The following is a 19,331-nucleotide window of genomic DNA, read 5'->3' as shown; positions in this document are numbered from 1 at the left end:
GGCGACGTTCTCCAACCTCAACATCCCCAACGCAGATTCCCTTGGAAACATGATCAGCCACTTTCCCTCATAATTGGCATTAATAAAAAATAAATCTAGTCAATTCAAAGTCTTTGAATTGGTACACTGACCTGGTTAAACTGTGTGCAGCACCTTTCCAGTTTCATCTAAAAGGTGTACACCACATAGCACACAATATAGCAAACACAAACAATTTAAACACGCTCTGTTTAATGACTGATAGAATTAGAGTATAGTGAAACTGCTTCGTTTTTTTTTTCCAACAAGTTCACTCAAATTGGCAGACACTTGTATCCAGCCATGACAGTCAGAAATAGCACACCAATTATATCCCACATGGAGTGTTTGTCGATATTTCGGGAACAACAAACTGACTTCTGTTCATTTGTGCTGGAGGCAGAAACCTCAGAGTGTTCAACAAATCACAGCGCCAGTATACACATCCTTCAGAAAAGTACGTGCCATGTGACGGTCATCTGGCAACTGACCAGAGATCAGACTGATCGGGCCTTTGCAGGACAGACACAGAGGACATATTGATTGTCTGATTTCAATGGGACACAGCCCGTTAGTTGTTTATAAAAACACTCATTATTGTGAAAAGGTATGAATTAATAAAACGTACAATCCAATAAGTTAATTTCTTTCTAATTTTGACTTTAAAGCTAGTACAAGGAGCTTTCGTTTTGTGCTGAATGGAGCAGAAATAGAAATGTCTCAGCACTAGGGTACCTTTAAAAACCTCCCATCTTGCTGCAGAAGGTGCTGCATGATTTCATCGTGAAGCTGCAAGATTTTAATAGATTATGCGTTGAAGTATTCAATATTTTAGACAAATTTAGAAGACCAGCTCCTTGCTGATGGACTTGTTACCTTATGAAGGTCACATAGAGGCATGAGGGTAAAATTAAAACGAATATGAAAGACAGGTGCCAGTGGACATTTAACAGGAAACATTGGGTATAAAAGCTGAACCAATGGATATCAAGGATGACAGAGGAAGGAGGCACTGCTGTGTGCCAGCGTAAAAGACCCACTCGTTTTCTTTCATTGGTAACCCATCGAACCCCTTGAATCATTTTGCCTTGTGTCTGGACTTATACTACTGATAATGTAGATTATCAAGGGGTTATCTCTTAGTTAAGACAAAATCTTCCTGTTTTTCAACATTTCTGAAATGTTAATTCCAGAAGAGATATCTGAACATTGGATAAAGCTAGTTTAAAAATATCCTTGTTCTACTTGACATATTAGTCGTAGATCTTTACAGAGGACATTTGTTCCTATCACATCATGCTAACTCTATAGACTCATTGTGTGGCCTGCGGTGGATCTACTTTCCCAAGGCACAAATCACCCCGCTTTCCCCTACCTATAAAAATAACCATGAAAACATCCCCATTTAAGCATATTGAAAAACATACATCCTCATATTCACTGTGACCAGTTCAGCTGAGACAGGTTATGCCACACATACCCTAACGTGTTTAAAAAAAGACACATGAACGTGAAAGGACATATCACAGCATCTGTTCACAGAGCAGACCCTGGGACACGCTGGGCCAGAGTCCTCCTCTCTGCTCTACTTGAACGGTCCGGTCCGGGTGTCCATGGTGGACAGGAGGGAGGAGAAGAAATGCTCGTTGTGAGTCTCGAGAGCTCGGCAGCGCCTCTCGATCAGCAGCAGGGTGTCTCTTAAGACTGAAACGCAAAGACAGACAGAGAAAGACCGTGAGGAAAAGTGAAGGGGTGATGAAGGTGATGAGTGCGTGCAGACTGACCCGGGGAGGCGTTGTTGATGCAGCCAAGGAGACGGCGTCCAGTGTCCAGAACGCGTGAGGACAGTGGCTGGTGGCCGCACACTTCTCTCTGAAAATGACAAGCATCACATTTCACCGCTAGCATGACACAAAGCTCAGCTCACTTCCTGTTGGCTCATCAAGTAGGGCAGGTTTGCTGAGGAAAACACTTTCCAATGTAACAAACACCACACACACACACGTATGCAGTACGTACTGTATTTAAACACAGGGAGATCCCACTAAAAAGACGCCATTCCTGTTTTTGTTCGTCATGTTGGACGTTACAAACTGATGGAAAATGATGTTAGTAAGTAATGAGGAAATGACTACTTCTCATTCATTTATTCCCTCAGTAAACATTGTTAACATGAGTTCATGGTCTGAATATCCAGTTTCAAGTCTTCTTCAATACAGCATTAAAGCAGAGGGTGCTATAGGGAGGGCTTACTGTGATAGACAGAGCCACGGCCCCTCTGCGTTCACACCAAAAGCAAAGCAAATTTTCACAACTGTTTACTCACGCAAGTAGTTTCGCATCCCATTTTTTCCCCTTCATTCGCGCCAGAAAGGGGGCGTGGCTTATCTCTGGCTTTTTTTTGCCTTTGATTTGAAATTTCATTTATAATACTTTCTGCTATCCACCATGAAAATAAATAACCACTATTTCTGTTCTTTATTTGTTGTGTGAATTACACAAACGTCGGGACTGCAAACAGTGTTGTGTTCGGGTTCATGACATCATCAGTAGCCGCACATAGCTTGAATTTCACAGACTCCTCCGGGAAGTCTGGATGACGCCGCTTCCTGCGCTTCTTCGGGCTGACCAGCAGCCGGTCAGATGACCTGTTGTGTCGGATCAGTTAGACACCAACTAACTTACAGGCGTTCAGTCTTAGCTGCCAGTGTGTCTCCGGTGAGCGTTTCATAAAGTGTATTCACGCTGTGACAGAAGTACAGTTATGACGAGCGGAGCATCTCAAACGCTGCTTGGCTTTTGCGTCGGGCGAATTTTTCGCCCAATGTTGAAATATTTTAACTTTGGGTGAAAAAAATTGATTTGCTCCTTTCACTTTGCCTCATTCGCAACCAAACGCGTCTGTGCATTGACTTGGCCTGGAATCTACTCGCGCAGAAAAAATTTGCTTCGGTTTTGGTGTGAACGCAGCATAGCAAAAACAAAAGCAGAAGAACACTTGCCCAATGTGGCCACCCAGTGTGTTGAGTACGACAGGGCCTCACCTGATACTCGGCCAGAAACGACTTCACGTTGTCTATGTCCCCCGTGGGCGCAGCAAGCAGCTCGAGCGTCTCTGACGCCGAGTAGAGCTGCTGGATGAGCTGCTCCAGGTGTGAGCAGAAGATCTGGAAAACACACACACACACACACACATAAAGTCATTTGTACGGAGGAGTACAGTTGTGCGCTAAGTGTGATTGTGCCTCTACCTGGATTTGTTGCAACAGGGAGTCACTGGTCTCCCATCCGTCCTGGCTGCTTGTCCCACCGCGAGGCAGCGTAAGGCCGCACAGCTGCTCCGTCAAAACCTCCACCTCCTTGAGATTGGATGGACTCAGCCCACCTCCTACAGGCTCCACCCGGGCTCCAGAACTCCTCCCCACTGTTTTTTTTAAAAGATTGAGTTTTTCAGTGCGGTTAGGCACCACAAACACGGTTGCCCAAAGAAATGTGTGAAGTCTTTTATTGTACCTGTCTGAGCGGCTCTCCCATCCCCTCTGTCCATTTGATATGTTCCTTTATCAGTGTATTGATTGTCGCCTTCTAGCTCTCTTACTACAGACCCCACCTCTTCGTCCTGTTCCTCAGGCAGGGAGATGGAGGGGGTGCCTGGCTCCAGACACTTCCAGCTGTTTGTGACAGGCAGGCTCAGCTGAGCAGTCACCTCCCTCACCTGCACACATGGACCAAAGACTGTCCTTAGAACTCACAATATCAATCAATCAAACTCTCTCTCGCTCTCTATATATTGAAGTACATAACACACACACACAAAGATGATCAATAAATTAGAGTGCAAGTGATTAGTGTGGACCTTCACTGACCCGTCTGGACAGCAGCTGCCGCTCCTCCAGTTGATCCGGTAGTGGTAAGAACTCTTCGTATACTTCCCCGCCCACGCACCTGGAGCGCAGGAGCATGCTGGCAGAGTGGGGACAAGCAGCGAAGGAAGAGGAGGCGGAAGAGCGACCGTCAAACCCACTCATCCCGCCTCTGTGCTTACTGCAGCCCGGGGACAGACCCACGGGGTTCGCAGAAGATTTGTTGAACCCTGCATCCGCACTGAGAGAAAAGTCCAACCCTGACTGGCTGGTGGAGCTACAAAGGTGGTCCAGTTCGATCCCTGAGTCCTGCAGGTTGGAGTCTGTCTGAAGGAGGGAGTCCCTCCGGTGGTTGGAGCTGCTCCCCTTGCAGACCACCTGACCGGGTCTCAGAGGGTAGGTGTAATCCAGCAGGGCTTGGTACTCCCTGTTGGGGTCCCAGCCGGGAGAACTCCTGTCTGGAAACGGGGCAAAAGCTTTGGGGATGGCACAGGCCCAGTAGTTTGCCTGATGCGAGGACATCGAGAGTCCTGTTGTGTCTCCCGCAGAAGAGTGCGGTTCGGAGTCTTCCTCTCTTCCCCCCGTCCTGAGCTGGGTCTGGCCCGGCCTGGAGTTCCCTGTGCGAGGGGTGTAAGTAGGATACAGAACAGTGGAGGTCAGCAGTGGCCTGCGAGGAGGGCTCAGTCGCTGGACCTCCAGGACGGAGCTGGAGAGGCTCCGCTGGGCTGAACCGCTGCGGTGGGATCCAAACGTAGGTCCTTCGTGGGGCGGCCCAGTCCAAAGATCCCAGACACCTAGGGGCGAGCCCCGGTCAGCTCTGGAGACATCACTGCCAGCGATGCCAAAGCTCTCCCGAATCGGCTCTGGACTCCGTCCGATCAAGATGTCTCCTTGTCTGCTGGCACCTGACTGTTTCTCCTAGGAAGCAGAAAACGTGACGCCGCTGTCTGTTAGGGATTCACATGGGAGGTCCCACGGCTCCACACACCTCAGCTCAACAGTCCTCCAGAGTGAATGTTCAAACTGCAGCGGATAGATTTCCTCACACTCATCATTTCTCACAGAAGTCTGACGTTTTTGAACGACGTACAGCTCAAAGTGACAGGTTCTAAAAGAAGACTGATACTATCCGATTATTACCACATAATTGGGCTACCATGAAAACTCTGCCCAAATAAATTACAGGATGAAGTTGAACATTTTACAATTGTTGAATTTCAAGGCAAATCACTGCCATGACATGTATTCATAGACATACATAGATTTCACAGCTGCAAGAGGGGGTATTAATCAGAGGAAAAAAACATTTCTAACTTTAACTTTATATTTCTAACTTTATATGCTCATGGTTTAGGCCTGACCATGGAAACATTTGGGTGGACCTGAATGAAACGAGTCTATAGATCCTCCTCACCTCATCGGGGCTCTTCTGCGCGTGTGTCTTCTTTAAGATGGAGGCGTCTTGTTCTGCAGAGAACAGAGGCTTTCTCAATAGGTACTGTCTGCCTGTCAATAATGTGGACCTGGGGGTCATTGTGACAATCTTGTCCCGCCCTCTTTCCTCCGTGGGACTCGGCAATATCCTGCCAGGTTCAAACTCTGGGAGGTGCCTCTTCCATCTTGGGCTGTATTGTTTGCCTTCCATCGGACAAAGTGTAAAGTAGGAAGGTCTTGTCAACTGAAAGGAATGGAATAATAATTTTAGAACAAAAAAAGTTCAAATGTGCTGCTTTGGATTATTGGCACTTTATTTGATTGGTGGTGGTTTCATTCGAGCACCTTGAAGGAACCACATGCTTGTGAGTTAGTGTTCTGTCCGGTGGAAGAACAGCGGTCATGTTTCCCAGGAGAACTGTGGTGAAACGGGGAAGAAACACAACACATGAAGACCAGAAGCATTTATTTCATGGCCACATTCATTTCATGGGAGAAGTAGAGCGAGCTGATAACAACACATCTGACATTGTATTCCCTACAGTATTCTATACAGGTCTTAAATTGGAAACACACACCCAACCTTCATTGGTGTCCTTAAAGTGGCATTCCTAATGCTTTTCATTTTGTTGGCTGAAAGAGGGAAGTTACCAACTCTTGAGGGAAATATCGGGCCCTAAAAGTAGCTAAAGGCTTCTTTATGGTTACCGACTCGATAAAAATGTGCCACAAAACCAGAACAACGAGCGCAAAGAGATAGGCATGCTCAAGGAAGTCCATGTCAGGTCATTTAGAAACAGGGTTACCAGAGTACACGCAGTGACTATCACACTGTAAATGTTGTGCTGATTAGAGTGTATCACACGGATTAGTTTCGTGTGGGATCAATCAGCAGTGAAATGATATGCCCCATCCTCACCGGAGTAAGCTCATTGAGACTGCATGCTCAGAGGTGGGCGCGCACACACACACACACACACCCTCCACTCATCAGGCCAGTAATGATTTGAAGGGAAAGGCTGTCCAACTTGGTGCTGATATGATACCAACATGATTTCTATTTTCCATTTGGTCCTTTTATAAAAGAGCAAGATTTGATATTTATTAACTCAATAATCCATAAATACAAGGACTAAAGTACGAGGAACTTAAAGACTCCATCAGTGGTCTTGTAGAGGTTGTTCAGGTGAAAACGCCCTCTTAGGCGTTAGCCCAAATGCTAATGTTAGCGAGAAAGGAGAAAGAAAAATATGCAATATTAAAGCCGCCCCATTCATTAAAGAGATCAGTGAGTTTAAGCAAAGCTGCTAACTGACGTCACTCATCTTTTACCGTCGCGTCATAACTGCGTTGAAAACGCAAACATGACCACTGATACAACCAGTCATCGGCGGACTATAAGGACGCGCGGATCTCTGCAGACGTCTGTTTGCCGGCCCAGAGGTGTACAAAGTTGTGGAGGAAAATACGGGACAAATATCTCCGCGAAAAAAATGCAATGAAAAGCAGCAGTGGTGCACGGGGCGAAAAAGTATCTGACTTCCACACACAAAGACGTCACTCTCTAGGTCGCCTTCAACAAAAAAACGTTTTTCCACCTAGTGTTGTGGCAGAACCATGAATTGAAACGAGTCCGTCGGCCAGTCGACGTTTTCTTTTCCTAACTTGTCACGAATTGTCTTAACCATATTTCCTTGACCCAGTGACGTGTTCCACGAAAGTCAAGGAATGATGGTTAGCAATAGGCGTTAGGTATCTCTTTGACATTCTTATCCAGCCAGAGCGGACAAACCCAACTTAGTACGTCAGACATGAACGTAAGAAACGCCCAGGGAGGTCGACTGATCTCCAGACAGGTACAACAGTGCCTCGGAGTCGGAACGAGACCAAACTTACTTCATTTGCCACCGGTAGCTGCGCTAGCGGTGTCCCGTTGAACGGGGCAGACGTCGGTGAAGGCCGCAGGAGGCAGGAGGGATGAGGAAGGGGCGGAGCGACGCTGCAGCAACAGAGCGGTTGTGAAGCTTTAAAGCCTAGTTTTTGTATTCCTGATATTTAGTTACATCTCACACATACGCTGTTACATTGACAACAAGTCTCAGAGCTGTTTAACGAGCTAATTGGTCATTGACGACAGGGATCTCCTCCTCGGGATCGCTCTTTTATTGCTTTGCGCAGTGAAATTTAACATTTTTTTTTGCCGATGGCACTTGAAGGCAACACGAGTTCAATTTAAAACAGCAAAATTTGTGCTGCTATTCCGCCCTTTAGTGGACATAATAATAATAAGTGCATACTCATCTGATTATACCGCAGCCTCTCAACACAGAAAAACATACACAGCATAACATAACTGATATCTATTACAAAATGCAAAAACACTTCAAATGTGCCATAATTATAAACTAATGACTGTGCCATATTTGCATCACAACAAACATCAAATGAATAGCTCTTGCCACATGCAAACAGATGTCTGATGACATTGAACTGAAAGCCATTCTCTCAAGTCATTTTCATTGGCTAAATGCTGTAAATATACACTATGAACACAAATGAAAAAGGGGGAAACAAACAATTTGTTTATTGCCGTTACACGTTACAGTATCAATTAATAAGCTCTGGGCCCTATTCCATGTATGTGGTTCAACTAAATCAATGAAATGTCCTACTCGGAAGCTCAAATTAACCAGATGATTGATGTCAGGCCATGCCATTACTTCTGTTAGTATTAATACAGTCACCATCACAAACTGTTTAAACCGTCTTCTCATCTTCTGATTCCAGAAATTGACCAGCAAAAAACAGGCATCGGCTAAAATAATACAACACAGGTGTGATTATTTTGCGTATACGGAACTAGAAGTCAACGCAGCGGCCCTTCCTCTCCCAGTCTCCGTAGCGGGTGGGCTCTGGTCCCCGTGGACCTCCCTTCTCTTTGGTTTGGGGGTTCACGTCATTGGGGAACTCTGTAGGGTGACAAGAGCATGGTTTGGCTTGAAAATAAGATGCAATGATTTCTCTCCTACAATTTTTTCTGCAAACTACCACATCTGAAACAGCTTCAACCAGATGTGAATATCAGGAGTTTCTGCAGGGCTCTGTAATTACACTGCATTTGGTTTAGCTAGGTGTCCCTAATACTTTGTAAAAGTGACCCGTTTGTTTATCAATTGGATAATCTAAACATGTGTTAATAACCCTTTTATTATAATCAAATGGAGATAGATTTCCGGCAAAATTCGAATGGGGTTTGGATGTGTAAATTTCGAGGTTGACCAATAAACCTTTCCTCATTGGTTTTGTTAATCAAACAGGCAAAACGATAAAATGAATAAAGAAATTCCTTGCTTGTGTCCATTCACAGTAAAATAACTTCAGCTGTTGCTCAACATAAAAAGCAACACTTAAGCTCAATATATTTCTATATATTTATGTAAGACAATATACGCCCCCCCCACCCATAGATATGTTGATCTAATGGAGTATGTATGTGACCATCTGTCGGATTATGAGAATCTCTGGGGGCAGGGGGGTGTCTCATCTTGATCTTCCGTTTGAGGCTAAATAAAAAAGACAGCTCTCACTTTTCAGAGCAGCTTGGCTCGCCTCCTCGGGTCCGTCAAAACGGCCCTGCGGGGTTTTGGCTTTCTTCAGCGGCTCCTTGTCCTTCACCGTCCCGCTCGCTGCACGGCAACAACCTGCCCGAGGCGCACGGACGGGTTTCAGAACAAAAGCCGCCTCGAGAAAACACGTTGAACCAGCAGGTTTGTGAACGTAATGTTATTTTAGCCTCACAAAGCGGCTACGTAGAGTAGGGTAGGATAGCACACACACACACACACACACACACACCTTTAAAGCTGGACTCCGTGGCTACACACTTGGACAGTACTACAAGTCTTCTGGCCGGAGCACATTGCCGCAGGAGAGACATGTCCGCTGTTGGGAGACCTTTCCTCTCGTGTCCACGGACGCTTACACAACTGTTGTGTTGTTGTTGGTGGTGGTTGTCGCGCTTTATGTCGCGCAGACATCGTCATCACCCATGGACGGAAAGAAGCCGATGACTGTAATGTCTCCTAAACGTCACTGGGGGGACACAAATCACAAATAGTTACTTCAGTGTGTCGTCGCCGTAATAGTCTGATTCAGATATTTAATATTGAATACATCCACATTTTGGCAAAGGATTTAGCACACTGAGGTTTTGTGCAAATGTAATCCCCCCCTATTATGATCGTCTTTAGCCAGTTATTGTATATGGGTGGAAAACACTATAAAATGTTCACAATGTTTGTATTTCTGTTCGTCACTTGCTTGCAGCTGCAATGCGCAAATAAACGGCCGGGCTCAATAAGTCTGTATCATGCAACCAGCTCTGATTCTGTAAGTGAAGCCCATGTGGAAGTGCTGTGACCAGACCCTGGCTGCTACATGTCCTGCTTACTGAGCAAAACAACGAACCCCTACTACTCCCCGGGCGGCTTTGTCCAGCTCTACGCTTCAAAACATCTGTGACGTCACCATGGCAATGATGACCACTTCTTACATAAATGTGAACTACATGCAACAGAATCGTGGTTTCTCTCAGAGTAGCTGTAGTTTCCACAGCTTCAGGTTACTCATGAAAAAGGAGAAGGGCTAATCGCGGTTTCTGAAAACGGGAGATGGTGCTTAAAATCAACATATGAACAAGAAAGTCCAAAGCACAACCATGAACCGTTTTCATGTTCATTTCAACACATTCTTTGTGTCAAGATGAGAGGTAATAACTATACAAAAATATGTGGCATGCAATGGGGGAAGTATTTTCTCAACTTAACTTGCTTCATCTTTATTGGCTCTGGTGAGTGACCATGCTTTCTCCCCAGGGTGTGTGTGTGTGTGTGTGTGTGTGTGTGTGTGTGTTAAACCCATTCCAGGAGGCTTCAGGGTAGCTCAACTCCAGCAGCTTAGTCCAGATACTTCTGAGTGGATGATGAAATTCTCCTTTACATTCCTCTTCAACCTTTTAGAAGGCGCCCTGGAGAATGTCATGTCACACACTAAACCCACACTCACACACACACACAAATGCCTCACTGTTGCGCCGACTCCAATTTCATATATGTATCAAAATATACACATTTGCTTTACGTTGATGTTTGAGTAAGACCGACAAAGGAGACATGAGGGTGTGTTGTGTACAGTAGTGTTTAAGCCGTCATTACAACCCAAACTGAGACATCTTCTCAGTTTTTCTCAGCATCACCCTCCTTACACAGATGCATGGAGGCACGTACGCACACAACATATGCACACACACGCACACACAAACCCTCTACTCATATCTTGGAGCTGAACCTCTTGCAGATTGACCTGTTTCTTGTCATCTTTCCCCTCCAGTGCCATTGAACATCTAAATGACACTTTTTAATGAATGGGATGGTTGGATTCCTTAAAACAAGTTATATATATTTATATTGTAACACATATAGAGTACATAGTAACGTATATTGTAGATAGTAACCCGAATATTGAAAAATATAAGGTATAGTAATACGTATAAAAACAAAAAACAAACACAGGACTTTCTCCTAGCATTCCATCATTTGTATGATATTCAAATGAAATTATGACGTTACGCATTTTGTGTAACGTTTCATGAGAGAGTTCATTTAGGCACTTGTTATCACACAAGTTATCTTGTTACCCTAACTTACTAAATTTCACTTTTTTATAATAATAATAATTATAAAAGTATGAAAGCAGTTTTCATTAAAGGGTTAATCAGGAATATCTTCACTCATAATATTAATGAACACAGGAATTATTACGTAACAAAGAACAGTCTCACACATTGTTGCTATTTCTTTACCCTTTATTTAAACAATTGGACCTTGAATTCATGTTCGATTTATTTGACATTGTTTTCTTCTCCTCAGCTTGTCATGTGTTTCCGAAGCCCCTTCATCATGGGTTTGGGGGGGGATTTAAGTTAATGTGCAAGTGGTTAATGTTGTGAGACACTGCCAGCTTAGTTTTAGGCAACGAAATCAATTAGGGTTAAGGATATGAAAAATGAAATAATAAATAAGTGTAATGTAATGTAACTATAAAGGGCTAATTCTAATGTAAGGTCTTATTTGCAAACATACTTGTTATATTACATCTCTCCCAATAAGTTTTAAATGTTCACTGTTCCTTTAAGCATATTTTTAAGGATTATTTGCATAGTTGTTCCAGCCCTTAATTTTGTATTTAACGCTTGCATATTCCCACGTCTCCAATTAAAGTAAAATGTGTTTGTTCTGCTTATCAAATTAGTTTTGCGTCCCGGTTGTTCTGAATAATGGCTGTTTTATTCTATTGTTCTCCAAATATGACGTGTAACTTCAAACACGGGACACGTGTTGCTCATTATTTTATGCATAATGTGTCACGTTCATAGTTGTGTTTTGTGCTGGATGATCAAAAAAAGAGCAAAGCATCAGTGAGTCAAAACTTGAAGGTGGGAACAAGGGACAATTTATATGCCCTGAAGTTAATAAAGAGGGACTAAATCTATATGTGGCTTGGAAATAATTTTTTTCTTACGAAACCAAGGTAACATAAGGTTGAAAATGTTGGATAGACTTTGAATTTAGGGTGAAGCTAAATTAATTTCAGTGTCAAAAATATATATTATTGTGGTCAGTATGAATAGCATAGTTTGAAGCATGAACTCACACACAAGACTGGTGTTTGTTTGTGTTTGGTCTCAGCTCACAGGTCTGAGATCTGCTTCCACACAACATAAGAAAATACAGTCTGTAAAAAAAATTACAGCCCAATAGGAATGTGAAATCTAAGCTATTTGATTGTGGTCGAATGTGCTTTTACAATGAATCATGAATCTCTTCCTAAATTATGAAAAAAAGAGTCAAATTCAAGTTCTATCCTGGTCCATTGCTGTGAATTAGCTTCATGGAGTTCGTATATTGAATTCATATACAAAGGTGCTAAAAACAAGTGCTCTGTTATTTTACAGTTGAGTAAAAAAAGGTCCATTTACATGGCAGATAAACACAGACAGACGCTGATGTACACACAATATGAAAATATGCTGTTTATGAAACACAAGTCCCTTAAAGCTAAACTATGGAACACAACTCATTGATGCACATCCGTCCTTGTCCTCTTCAGGGACTTCTTGTTTTTTTGCTCCTGCATGGAGCAAATTGTTTGTGTCCCGAGAATGTCCCTGTGAAGACCTTTGGGAGGGATCCAGATCAGACAGTGGACTCCCACTAGATGGGTGGTGCCGATGAAGCTGTTGTTAGCTGCAGCACCAGCGGCCATGTGAAAAGAGCCCAACGTTGACTTGATAACCCGGATGGGGTCTGTCCTCCACAGGGGGTGGTTGGCATGCTCTACTCGCAGGCCGACACGCTGCTGATCTTGCCCGTGTTCTCGCTCCACGGCTGCAGGTTCTGCAGGGCAAACAGCGAACTGTTCTGCAGGCACAGCGGGTCCGGGGTCAGCGGCTGGTTGATGGTCTTCTGGAAGGCTTCCTGCTGTAGCTGCATGAGGATCCGGTTGGCCTGCTGCCGCTCGGCCTCACGCTCCTCCGCCGTCTGTCTCCTGCGGAAAACATTTAATAGTTAATATTTCCAAAGAAACCACAATTCCATCAATATCAATGGAAATATATTTGACTTATATTCCCTTTGAAAGCAAATCTGCATTAATATATATTTCTTATTTTCTTTGTCACGCAGTAATGCAATGATGTTGGCTGTTGATATATATTTTTACATTTTTCATGCGATTCATCATTTTGGGGATGTCCAAAATAACAATTTAAAATTAAGTCAAATTGCAGTAAGTTTAAGCAGACTTGTTTACAATTAAAATACACTTTTATGTTAAAAGGAAGATGTATGGGATATGATGAATCTATTTAGAGACATTGCAGGTAAGCACATGATGCCAATGATTACTTTTACTATTATATTACGAGATGTAGATTTGCAGACTTTTTCAAATATCTGATTGTTGGATAAATGCCAATTATTCATAATTCTTGTTTAATTTTGAATTATTTTTATCATTACATTTATCAGAAAATACTGCATGAGAAACAATTTCAAAATCAATTCTCACCAGGTTTTTAGATCAGGCTATAGGACATAAACAAATCTTTTCTTATTAAAAAATGAAATACATTTGAAAGCACTTCAGGAGGTAAAAGCTATAATATCTGAGCATCTTGCGGTTGATTAGTTGCATTAGGACTGCTCATCTTTTTTTATCAAAAGTGATGTGAACTGTTATGTTTTGGTATGCAAGGCATTATTTGGTTATTTTGTGAAATAAACAAAAAAAGAAATGTATAACATTTTATTTCTTTACTAACCACATTCCTTTTTGAGAAATGATTTCCAGAGGATATGAGGTAGCACAATTGTTATCTTTAACCTCCCCCAGAAGTGTTTCATTTCTGCCTCACAGATTAATGAACAAAGATATTTGAGCAGAACCGACAGCATGTCTTTACTGCTTCTAGCAGCCTCCAGCTATACAACTGCTCAAATAACAGAACTCTATTAGCTTTAGCTGTAGCTAATGAAGTCAATATTTGTTTATAATTTGATGTATACTGTGCCAATAAGTGCACCGTGAGAGGGCCCCTAAAAGCCTCCAGAATAAAAAGCCTCTTGGGTCCTTTGCACGGTATTCAACCTTCAAAATAAATGAAAAATGACCACCTAACCTCCACTTTGTGCGTCTGTTCTGGAACCAGGTTTTGACCTGGGCGTCGGTCATCTTCAGCGCTTTAGCGAGAGTGGCTCGCTCCGCCGAAGCCAGGTACTTCTGCCGGTGGAAGCGCTTCTCTAGTTCGCAGATCTGCAGCCGTGTGAAGGACGTCCGGGGCTTCTTCTTCTTCGGCGGCGTCCGGTTCTGGTAGGGGTGACCCACGCGACGCGTCACAGTGAGGGGGGAGAGGGACACTAGGCGGCATGGGACGCGAGAAAGGAGAAGAGGAAAGGAAGAGGAGAGGAGAGGATGGTGGTCTGTCCATTTCACTTAAATTACAACAATTTACCTTTTGAAATCCAATGTAGTAATTTGGATTGTAATTGTTCATCCCCCAAACAGACATTTTAAATTGTATTTTGTAAATATCATATTTATTTCTTTTTCAACAATAACCGGAGCATATTGGCCTAATTTAAGATATTTGAAGCACGTTTGATCTGCATTCAGCTAAATATTCGATTAAATTAAAAATTGTGATTATACCCGTATTGACACTCACACACACACGCACACACACACACGTAAATAACACCCTTAAAGAATACTATACTAATAATCGAGAAATTATAACAATACACAGGAGTCTCCGATACCGTGCTGCTTAACAGAAATGAGCTAACAAATTAGGTATCAATAATACACATTATAGGCTTAGGCAAAAGAAGAGGTGTCATTAGGTGTTCCCTAATTAATTGAATCATATCGAACTCGTATTAATATTAATTAATTTTTAACTATACTAACGGTTTGGATTGTGCGGTTTATTTGTATAAAAGGTAGATGAATAAAACTGCTATAAGCAAGACAAAATATAGTATTTATTATTTTTAAGTATGAAAAAATAATAATTCTTTTCTCCAAATATTTATGTAAAAATGTGTGCCTAATGACTCCGTGATTTTGAGCCATTAATCACTGATTCTCCAACTAGAAGCAAGCACGCAACTGGTGGAGGCGTTTATACATTCTGAGAAAAAATGCTCCGTCTTTTAAATGATTATGGATATATTGGATATTTGATGATATTTGTATTTATTGATCGATTCTATTCCTCTGCTGTATTTTTTTGGACTGAATGCACATTATATATTCTATATCATAGCATAACATGGATACCTGTGAACCGGTCTTTGGTGTAGCGCCGGTTGCTCTCCATCCAGGGGAACGTCAGTGACGTCAAATTGTTGATGTTCCCGTTCATTGGCGACCCGGAGGAGTTCCCGCAGCTCAGCGGCCGGTGCGCGGGGACGCGGATGACACCGGCGGAGCTCACGTTAGTCGCGTTCGCATTCACGCCCACGTTCATGTGATAAGCTCCGCCAAAGGAGGCCATCCCGCACGAGCCACCGGTGCCATTGTATCCGCCGTTGCCGTACGTGTAGCCGCCGCCGCCCCCCCCGCTGTTTGGGCCACACGAATAGGCCCCGTGTCCGTAGTCCGGCTCGGGCATCCTCGCACCCAGCATGCAGCTCTGCTCCACGCTGCTGAGGATCTGGTCGATGCCGAAGCTGATGGGCTCCACGTGCAGCATCCCTCTGGGGTCCATGGCCGTCCAATAGCCCTTCCAGCTGCGGCGCGAGGAACAGAGGTCGCTCCACGCGCCGCTCCCCTGGACTCTTCTACGTCTACGGGGCTGCTTCCGCTCCAGCTCTGGTCCTTATCTGTGGTGAGTGCGGGCACGAGTGAGAGCGCAGGAAACGTTTGCCCCCTCCCCCTTCTGGCGCGCGGGGACATCCGTCAAAGTGCCAAAAAGACAGCGCGAGATTAAGACCCAATTTTAGGCCTGAAAACTCGATTGGCTAAAGAGTGTATGAGCTCATCGGAGGTTTTATGGCGCACTTCATAAAGCAGTGATTAACAGCTTTTTGAAGACAAGATCAATAACACAACCATAATCCGCTTCACACTCACCCCGGGGCAGGTGCACACACAGTTTAATCTTTGGCCTAAATGTTGGCACCTTGAACAAAACGAGCGTTCCCATCCGGTCGGCTGATGTAGGGCTCTATCAATACGGTGCTGTTTCTCTCATTGAAAATAAAACTGCACATTTCTATCAACAATTTCTTGTTGTTATTACGTTTTATAATCGTGTTCTAATGATTGCAGAAACACTCAAAATAAATAATTATGAAAACAAAGATGAAAGTTATTAATATTATTTAACCGAAACAATTAGAGTCCATTTCCTCAGTCGAACACTCCATAGTTTCAATAAACTATGACATTTAATCGTATATTTCTGAAACATCCGTCTGTTTTGATTTATTCTGCGGAATTTCGGGTACCATCATGAATTGACCCCGGCAGGTTCAAACCGGACGGTATTCACAGAAAGATGATTGATGTTTAATGCAGGCGACTCATTTATTGTTTTGGAGCCGGCGTTATTATTAATTCATGTTCAGAGTGATGACATGGCCTCAAACGTGGATGCGTTCTCATTTGTTTCCGGCACAGAACAGGGGTATACATGTTTTTTTTAACATACATATTTATTTTAAAGCTAGCCGAAACCTCTGAGTTAAAGTGGGTTTTTTAATTCTATAAATAAATGATAGGCCATTGCATTCGGCTGCATTCATTAAAAATATTAATGAATCCGAGACGATCACAGATCATACAGCGGGTTTAAATTAGAGGGGTGTTCCTTCCGCCATAACAAATGAATGCAACTCAGTTTAATCGTAGATCATAAATAACGAGTGGCGTTTTTTTTACGTAACAGCGCCTTATTAACGACCATTGCGCGGGATCCACCCACTCCACACAATTAAATGAAAAAAGTAACCATTTGGCCCATTGATTCGTCTCACGTTGCTTCATAAAACCAGAGGGACTTAATTACTTAACGCAAGGTCATTACATCATTAATATTTGATAGGCCTCGAACCGCTCTCATTGGCCAAATGACCGGCATCAAACGGTGAACCTATATGCAGCCTATCCGCACTTCGAGGCACATTATTCCCGGGTAGACGCGCACCAATAATGACCATTAGGGACTGATGCAGAGCAGGGCGGTGAGTGTAGATTGGATATGGAACCTATGGTGTTCTATTTAAAATCAGATGGCAATATAATGCAGTCAGAGTTTTCTCTTAAAACAAAAACAAATAACGAATAAATTATAAATGGATATAAATGGCATTATTAGTGCAGCGTGATGCTCTAAATATTACATATATTTATCATGCTTTTGCTATTATTTAATACAATAGAAAATCCTTTTAGTGGTCAGGCTTCTTTACGTTGAGGTTTGTTGTATCTGGCAGTAGCAACGGCATCTATCGAGCATCAATTTTCAACTCTGCAGCTCCAGGGTGGGGTTTGCAGGAGAAAACAGATCTCCTTATTTCAAAAGGAGACACGAATTGATTTCCTGCAACCAGCGTCACCCACCGCAGGCCCAACCCAGTGAGCACAAGACGTTTTTTCAACGTTGAAATATGGTTGAAATCGGGTTGAAATGAGGTCTGAACGTCTAAGACCTCATTAATGATCACAGCGGCCGAGGCTGCCCAGTGAGCATTTTTTGGTTGAAAATCATTGAATAACTTTAAAGCGGGCTAGAAAGATTGTAGCTGACCCCTCTCACACCGGACATAAACTTTTTGTGCCCCTTCCATCCGACAGGAGGCTGAGGTCCATCAGGACTAAGACCTCCCGCCACACGAACAGTTTCTTCCCGTCGGCAGTCGGGCTCATCAACAGAGCCCGCCCCCCCCCTGACGTTGAATAAACGTCTATGCCCGACGTTGAAAAGACGTTGCAAAATGGTTTAAAAGTGAAAGTTTTTTCAACGTCTATTCGTAGACGTTGAAAAGACGTCTATATTTATACCACATATCAACGTGATTTTTAATTTGGTAAAATGTCGTCCTTTACTTTGTGCTATAGCATTATTTTATAGGTTTAAAAAGAAATTACATCGCCATTTTTAGGTTTACCACCGATATTAAAAATCACGTTGAACGGGTCTAAAACATATGTATGTTTAACTTTTGTGAAGCGCTTGGGTTGCATTTTTTAATCTATGAAAAGTGCTATATAAATGGTTTGATTTGATTTAAGACAGATGGGGTCATCTCGCCTGGTTTCCACCATGTGTAGCAGCCTCCTGCAGTTTTGTTCTGTGCTGTTCCCTGTCTTTTCTCCTACTCAGTTCTTTTTGAGGTTAAAATAGTTTTCTTAAAGGTTGTCACCTGACAGTCCCACTGTACGGTGTGGGTAGGTACGGCTCCAGACAAAAGGCACTTGACACCAGGGTGGTGATTTTCAAAATGTTTATTTCGCTGATCCTGCTCAGTCAAACGCGCCGGGGTCCAGCTCGCTCGTTCGCCCTTCTATCTCGCTTGCCCGCCTCACTGTGTTTAAATAGGGTGGAGAGGAAACACACACACGTCAATTATCACCAGTTGATTGTAAAGCGTTCCAACCTGGCACTGTTCCCCGAGCCACTCCCCCTCTCTCCCCCCTGCAGCCGAGCCGAAACCACGCCCGCCACCACACCCACTCGTGGCAAGAGCCCACAGCACAGTGACAGTCTCTCTGTGGTTTTGGCACATTCACCACACACTCAGAGTTGCTTCTGGGTTCCCTTTTTTCAGGTAGTGTCCCTCTAAAAAAACATTGGGCACACCCCTTTCTCCGAGAGCCCCGCCTAGAAATCCCTGACGGTTTTTAATACTGGGATTAATTGAACTACAAACCTACCAGCTGCAGAGACGGAATTTGCTGCATGTAACAGCATGTAAGCCAGCGTTCCCACCTGGCACTGTTCCCTGAGATACTCCCCCTCTCTCCCCCCTGTCGCCGAGCCAAACGCCCGCCACCACACACCCCCACCGCCCGACTTAGGCCGGGGAGCCGTCCGACCTAGCTTACTTACAGAACAAAAGGGAGAGAAAAGTTGGGTGTGTGGAGGAGCGGCTCCCCACAGAGAGTCTGTTTTACCTTCTCAAACGCCCGCTGGCACTGCTCCGACCACTGGACCGGATCTGACGCACCTTTCCGGGTCAGGTCGGTCAAGGGGCTGGTGAGGTCCGCAAAGCCGGCGATGAACCGCCTATAGTAACCCGCCAGCCCCAAAAACCGCCTCACCTCCTTTTTTGTCTTGGGGCGCAGGCAGGCTGCAATTGCCGCTGTCTTGTCTACCTGAGGACGCACCTGCCCACCCCCCAAGTGCTACCCCAAATACCGTACCTCCCTCCGTCCAACTGCACACTTCCC

General features: G+C 43.9%; 3 protein-coding genes across 3 annotated transcripts; all 3 read right to left on the bottom strand.

Annotated features, from left to right (window-relative positions):
* Positions 1-478: 478 nt before the first annotated feature.
* On the bottom strand, positions 479-7,734 carry cep68 (centrosomal protein 68). The gene is made up of 9 exons (XM_037465935.2): positions 7,212-7,734; positions 5,661-5,733; positions 5,296-5,559; positions 3,885-4,799; positions 3,532-3,733; positions 3,270-3,442; positions 3,063-3,185; positions 1,803-1,890; positions 479-1,722 (listed from the first exon to the last, which is right to left on the bottom strand). The coding sequence occupies exons 1-9, from the start codon at positions 7,214-7,216 to the stop codon at positions 1,604-1,606; spliced, it is 1,962 nt and encodes a 653-aa protein (XP_037321832.2). The 5' UTR covers positions 7,217-7,734; the 3' UTR covers positions 479-1,603.
* Positions 7,735-7,876: 142 nt separating this feature from the next.
* Positions 7,877-9,352, bottom strand: sdhaf4 (succinate dehydrogenase complex assembly factor 4). Its single transcript, XM_037465936.2, has 3 exons — positions 9,171-9,352; positions 8,903-9,016; positions 7,877-8,284 (listed from the first exon to the last, which is right to left on the bottom strand). Exons 1-3 carry the CDS (start codon positions 9,250-9,252, stop codon positions 8,175-8,177), a joined length of 306 nt encoding a protein of 101 aa, XP_037321833.2. The 5' UTR covers positions 9,253-9,352; the 3' UTR covers positions 7,877-8,174.
* A 1,818-nt stretch (positions 9,353-11,170) lies between these two features.
* tlx1 (T cell leukemia homeobox 1) lies at positions 11,171-15,727 on the bottom strand. Its single transcript, XM_037465889.1, has 3 exons — positions 15,216-15,727; positions 14,053-14,290; positions 11,171-12,920 (listed from the first exon to the last, which is right to left on the bottom strand). Exons 1-3 carry the CDS (start codon positions 15,643-15,645, stop codon positions 12,710-12,712), a joined length of 879 nt encoding a protein of 292 aa, XP_037321786.1. The 5' UTR covers positions 15,646-15,727; the 3' UTR covers positions 11,171-12,709.
* Positions 15,728-19,331: the final 3,604 nt, after the last annotated feature.

The sequence above is a fragment of the Pungitius pungitius genome, chromosome 13 (assembly GCF_949316345.1).
Source record: "Pungitius pungitius chromosome 13, fPunPun2.1, whole genome shotgun sequence".
NCBI classification, from domain to species: Eukaryota; Metazoa; Chordata; class Actinopteri; order Perciformes; family Gasterosteidae; genus Pungitius; species Pungitius pungitius.
This window is presented reverse-complemented; position numbering and strand designations above follow the sequence as displayed.